The sequence below is a fragment of the Trichosurus vulpecula genome, chromosome 1 (assembly GCF_011100635.1).
Source record: "Trichosurus vulpecula isolate mTriVul1 chromosome 1, mTriVul1.pri, whole genome shotgun sequence".
In the NCBI taxonomy this organism is placed as follows: Eukaryota; Metazoa; Chordata; class Mammalia; order Diprotodontia; family Phalangeridae; genus Trichosurus; species Trichosurus vulpecula.
The window spans coordinates 261,197,672-261,204,376 of NC_050573.1; the positions used below are offsets into that span (position 1 = coordinate 261,197,672).

Consider the following 6,705-nt stretch of genomic DNA (forward strand, 5'->3'; position numbering starts at 1 on the left):
ATTCAACTTCTTTCAGATCTGTTACTTGATTTTCATCAAGTCCAAAGTCCAATTTCTGACACTTCTTCCAGATTTCCTTCTACCTCATTATATTTGGTCCAAAGTGGCTTGCTTACATCTTTCCTTGACTTAATACCCTTTTGGATAGGCCCTGATATGTAGTCAGAAAGCCTGGCCCTATCTCTTACTAGGATTTCTTTCTTTTCTAAATGTGTTCTCATTGGTATTTGGTATTATATTGTCAATAAAATCATACCTCTCAGTATCACTGTTGTTCCTTGGAAAATGTTTCATTTTCCTCTGTACCTTGCACTTCAGGACAGAGACCAATTCAGAGACTGCTTGCTTTCTAACTTTCTATAATCCTTAAAGACACTTGTGTCTCTGAATTAAAGCATAAGTCTGTTCTTCCTCATTAGAGTGGAAGTGGCCCCTCCCCTTGGGACAGGGGGTGGGGGATGTTGTGTGCTCCTCATCATTCTGCTGTGTGAAATAGAGCAGACCAGTAGGGGTGCTATTGCAATAAATGATTCTTCAACTGAGGTCATAAGTTTCTAAGATTTTTTCCTCTTTTTTGAAACTAATTATCCTCTTCCGATTTCATCTCCTTTCACTGTATCACTGGTGTTCATTTATCTAGCATATCCTTAAGTCTGGAAAGTCTGAATTCAGGACCAGTAATGCCTTACCATGAGAGAAATGGGAATGAAATAGTGAAAGTAAAACTTCTGTCCTATAAAAAGGAAAATGTTACTATTAATTCCTCACCAAGGGGGCATGCTTGAAGTTAAATCTTGACTTCAAGGCAGGTAGCTGTTTAAGATTTGGTCTGGAACGGGAAAGCTGACACAACCAAATGCTTGCCTGGAGATCTACAAACTTCAAAGGGAGTTAACGGGTATGTGTAGGTCAATAGAGTAACCATATGACACATTTCAAAGATGTTTGATGCCTTCGTAGGAGCACTTGCAAAATACTTTTCACTCTTTATTGTCCTGGAAATTGTCTGGCGGCTTCACTAGCCATCTCTCCTATACCAGGGATTCCTAAATGAAGGCAGTGCTGATTTCTGAAAGGAGAGACAGACCATTTCAGTTAAACCAGCTGTGCTCTTGTATCCAGAAAGTCTAGTTGGAGTTAATTTTGCCTTTCTGAAATGTTTTGTGCAGAGAGGGTAAGACCAAGTGAAACTAAAAACCAGTATTCTAATTGTGAGGTATTTCAATCAGATTACAGGCCCACGTTACCTTGGCTACAATTTATTTAGCTGGTTCAGTGGAACAAATGGTGGGTAGCAAGGCCCTGGGATGGGAATGATGGCTCCACTTCTGACTAGTCATGTCACTTTTTCCTGGTCACAAACTGTCTTCTGTCTAACTTAGGATTTGGGAATACTTGTTTCTGCCCCATATTTATATTACAGATCTAGTGTAAAATAATAAAATCTCATAGAAAACTCTCTGTATACTGAAAGAAAAATTGACAACTACGTATCTAAAGTAATCATTATTTTGCTTCTGGAGATTGAATTAAAATCAGTATAATACTTTTAGGATCTTATTTCTCTTACCAAATTACTATTCAACGCCATCCCAGTTTAGCACAATTTGAATGTAGATGTGATGATCATTAGAATCAATAATTTGGCACTTGTTGCTAAATCCGCCCAAATAGTTAGACTAACGGTTATTTGGCAAGAGCTAATTTCCATATTGTCAACAGTGTATATAAATGATTAGAATTTGTTGATCTCTGTTAATGAATGAGGTTTTACTGAAAACCTAGGTGTAGGTGGGTCCTGACATCTCCTGTCTATTATGTATCTATCTATAGCTACATATCCGTTATATCACTTTTATATTAAACCCTTATATAAAGATTATGATATATAAAACATGTATATGTAATATATACACACATATATTATATATACAATATAGACAGTAGAGGACAGCCATAAGAGAACTCTTAACCTTTCCTTAATTAGCTCAACTTCAACCAACACATTTATTACAAGCTGCTCTACTCACTTCCTCTGAATCACTGGATCTAAATTGCTATCATGAAAACTAAGCTTGTGTCTATTTTTTTTAAATGTTATGTTCATCTTTCTCTGTTTCCCACATTTTCTCAATTTAAATTTCCCAATTTTCACATTTCTCAAATTAAAGCCAAATTGGATTATGTAGAATCTCTTTTTAAAAGCTACAGACTAAGTCTATGGGTTCCATAATATGAGATGATTGTGGTTTGATTTTTTTAAACAGGTACGTAGTGAAATCAGTAGTCATTAAAAAGTATTCGTATATTTTATAATCTGACAAGTTTTGACAATCAGCAGAGGAAAAGAATCTTCTAATAGTTTTTCACCACAGGTAGATGGCAGTATATCCTTTGCTGATTATTCATTTCTGAGTTCGAAAGTGTTATCTGCACATTAAATATAAATATTTGTGTATCCGTAAAAGTTTTATTATCCACATCTATCTTCTATAAGCCAACGTATCCTTTCCACTGATACTTTTAAGTGGTCATCGGGCTAAATAAGCTATACCATGCTTTGCTTTGATATTCCCTCTTAATGACAAAGAAAATAAAACCTCTACAAGTAATTATAACAAACAATATTTTTCTCAAAAATGTTTATTGTAAAAAAAGTGACTAAAAACTGTAAAAACATTTGACTTCACACAGTCCTCAAGTTGCTTATAGATGTAACCATAGGCAACAGCTCACTTTCATACATATTCCACTCAGTCATATAAAAATAAAAAAAATTTACATTATGTTCACCAACAATTAACAAAAAAGGCACTTGGAGGGGGGTAATGCTGTAGATATTGCATTTTCTTTGTGCATTGTAAAAGAAAAAAAGTACATAGTTGAACTTCCAAAAATCCCCTCTCTTGCACTTATTCCCGTTGAGTTTTTAGTTTTTTTTTTTTTAAATTTTAGAGAAAAATGAAAACCTATTTTGTACTAAAACATGGGTCAAGCATGCACCAGGAATGTTCAAAGCTAGTTTTTCTTTCCCTTAAGGCACATACTGTTTATTATAAAACATGAAATACATTAATACATTCTTTTGTATTTTTTCTTCTTTGAGTGTAAAGCATTGCAGATAATCAACAAAGGCCTTATTTCAACAACAGCAACCAGTAATATTGGGAATTTCAAAAAGGTAGACTCGGAATACTTTGTAAGGCACCTGAGATAGATGGTGTCAGGCAGATTCTCTTGCTTAAAGAAATTCTTTATTACAAGTAATACTGTTTGTTTGTTCTCTATTGAAATGATTGGCAGGAATGTAAATCTTTGCACTCTTTTCCTAGCAAGAAAAGAGATCATGTGCTTTGGGCTTCATCTCTGAAGAAAGCTCACTTTGCTTCTTCCTTAGGTTCTAGTTGAAATGTTAGTAGGTGTATGGCAATTTTGAACTTCCCACGGAAGTGAGTAACCTGAAACCCTTATGGATTCTATGGTCTTCAACCTTAAAAAAATATACATCTCTAATTTGGTTGGAAAGCAGGAGAGAAAATGCCTTTGGACTTGTATTTATCATTTGGAATAGGAGTGAAGAAATGCATTCAGTTCGAGTAAACAATGATTGCATCACTCAGTGTGCTACACAGCAGCCTGATTCCTCATGTTTGTGCAGGAGAGACATTCTGGAGAAAGTTTTGGAGCAGTTTTTGCATTGGTATTTCTTTACATCAGAATGGGTCTGGAGGTGAGCTCTCAGATTTGACCTGTCTGCAAATGCTCTGTTGCAATGAGGGCATGAAAAAGGCTTCTCCCCTGAAAAAAATAAAAATAGACAAAGAAGGAAGAAATACGTTAGTGGTTTCCATAAGAAAAACGAATACCGAGACAACTCTGAAACATTGACAGGCACTCTAAGCACCCAAACCCCAAAATGGTAAACTTTGGTATTGCCAACCCTGATTCCAATTCACAAACTAACTTTTGTTATACACCTGCTAGGTACAATTTTTGAGTCTGTTCCCTTAAAATAAAAGTAGATGCTGCCAGACAAACTGAAATACTGCTCGTTGCTCCTGGACTTGAGGAAATATTCTGTTGTGTCAGGGGACTTGTTTATTAAAGTTTTCTGATTCACAACAGGTGCAGCTAATGTTTTTGGTCAAGCTCTTCCAATCATTTATCTTTTCCACCCCTTTCCTACAATTGATCCTATCTTACATCTACAGCTACATTACAAGACCTCCCCTCTCCCTCCCCTTTGGAGGATATTGTGCCAGGAATAAGAAATGCTGTGGGGCAGGGGCAGGAGTGAAGGGGATGAGGGGTGGGAGCTGGCCTCTAGGAGTATACCAGCTATCACAGCAAGAACATGTTTAACTAAGGCAGAGGGAAAAAAAAAAAACAAGTATAGGTAACCTTTTCATCTATTTACTAAATCAATTGATTAAGATAGCAACATTTGTACTCACCGATTACTAGTGGGGGTTGGGGTGAGAGGCAGGCACACAACACACATTCTGGGGCAACCTTTCCTGCTTTTTCTAACTGATCTTTGAGACCAAACCCCCAGCACATCGAGAGTCCTTTCCAAAGTCTAAATGCATGTTTGCAATCATCAGTGCAGAGGTTGTTAACAAGAACCCGAGCATTTTGTGCTGTAATGACTCTTTGAGGGCAGCCAGGAAGCAGCTATAAATTAACGTCAGTCACTTTTAAGAGCACTGATGTCATTTACCTAATGCAAAACCCAAAGCTAACATAAAGCTTCATTCTATTATAAAGTAGCATTTGGGCCTTTTTAATTTTTAATTTTTCTTTTGCTTACCAGTGTGAGTTCTAATGTGTCCTTGAAGCAACCAGGGTCTTGAGAATGCCTTGCCACAGATCTTGCAGACACAAGGTAAAGTGTGGGTCCTGATGTGCATCTTCAGGGCGCCTAGGCTCACGTATTCCTTGTCACAGTACTTACAGCTGAAAGATTTCCTAGACTGGGCATCACAGTGCAGCTGCTTATGTTTGGCCAGCCCAGAGAAAGTGGAATAGGTTTTGTTGCATAAACTACACTGAAACTTTTCTGCTTCGATGGCGTGGGGATCGGAGAGTTTGGACTGGATTCTTTCCTCTTCATCACTGATGGGACTTTCTGAGCCACTGTGGTCCTTGGATGAGGTGTCTGACGCAGGAGGGGGGCTCACTCGCCCCAAGGATGAAGGATATCCAGAAAGAGGAGAGAGGTCATTGGGCAATGGCGAATGGAACGGAGCATTTGTAGTCCACACGGTAATGGGGTTGTAGGCTACTGAGCTGAGGATCTCTGGTTGTGGTATGACAGGCACTGGGTAGCTTTCATAGAGATATGGGGAAATAATCACTGGCAAAAAAAGAAAAGAAAAGAGGATTAAGGTAAAGTAACTGGAAAATCCTACTAACAGGCTATAAAATAATGCTTATAGGATTTCACAGTGTACAAGACAGATACCCTGAGGAGTCAACAGAGGCATTTGTAAAGCAGATTCCGTTTAAAAAATATGACACACATGAATATTGTATTTGTATATATGTACATTCACTGGAATTACCCATGACAGCACCTGGAAGATTAACAATCAGTGCAATATACAAAGTTCTAAAAGTCTCATCATTACTTTCACCTTTTAAGCTGATGTCCAAATGCCTACAACTGCCTGCATTTGCACATAGTGTGAGATTTTTCCATTGCCTTTATGACATGTTTTCTTTCAAGCATGTGTATTCTATATTTCTATACAATACTTATTAATCATGCAACTTGATAAAAAGAAAACAACCTCATTTCATGAAATCTGTTTTCAAGTAGCTGCCCATCAAGCTTCAGGAAAAAATGTTTTAGAAAAAATATAAACTGAGAAGAGATAAATCACAAAATCTTTTTACAGAAGAAAAAAGTGGTGGTATAAATTTCTAAATTAAGCTTTTCTCCAAATAGTGAAAACAAAATGGAAATTACTTCAACATAGCAATTAAAAAGACAAACTAAGCAAACAGCAGAATTACTGAAATCTATTAAAATCTATTTTGGTTAGAGAGGGGTAAATTTCTTTTTCTTTCTTTTTCTCCTTTTCTTTTACCTGTGTGTGTGTCCAGTTCACTATAATTTGGCTTCTTGGATGAATTGAAATGTTTCTTGACCAGGAAGGATCGTGGCATTTTGAAGTCAGGATTTTGGAGTTTTCCCAAAATGTCTTTTGCTTTAGAATAACGGTCCCCAGGTTCCGTGCAGGAATCCAAATCACTGCTCGCACATTGGTCCCTCTAGCATTGTCTGCTCTGCTGAATCCATGCAGTGAAGGAAACCTAGAGCAGGGCAGAGGCTCCTTGCAAAGTGCTGTAAATACCCACTATCAGGTGCAGGAGGGTAGGGCCACGGTTTCTGTCCGTCCAATCACTTCTGAAGCTGCTCGGGCTTTTTTACACACTGAGCCCGTTTGGCTGGGCGGGTTCTCCTCCCTTTTGGGAGAAGGGATCCAATCACTGCTTCGAGGTAAGGGTTTGGTTCAGATTTCAACTCCTCCCCCCGGGACAGCTGTGAACAGAGTCTGTTGTCAGACTAAATTATTCGGGTTCAAAGTGGCTGTATGTTGTTCCTCGGAATTTCAGTTGAGTATTTTTTTAAAGTGTTTAAGTATTTTCAATAGAGGTAATTTTACTTATTTAACTCCAGTCGTTATTATTCTTACTCAC

The 6,705-nt window shown here is 37.6% G+C and overlaps 1 protein-coding gene across 1 annotated transcript; it reads right to left on the bottom strand.

Annotated features, from left to right (window-relative positions):
• Positions 1-2,946: 2,946 nt before the first annotated feature.
• SNAI2 (snail family transcriptional repressor 2) lies at positions 2,947-6,408 on the bottom strand. Its single transcript, XM_036742322.1, has 3 exons — positions 6,093-6,408; positions 4,811-5,356; positions 2,947-3,798 (listed from the first exon to the last, which is right to left on the bottom strand). The coding sequence occupies exons 1-3, from the start codon at positions 6,169-6,171 to the stop codon at positions 3,617-3,619; spliced, it is 807 nt and encodes a 268-aa protein (XP_036598217.1). The 5' UTR covers positions 6,172-6,408; the 3' UTR covers positions 2,947-3,616.
• Between the last annotated feature and the right edge of the window lie 297 nt (positions 6,409-6,705).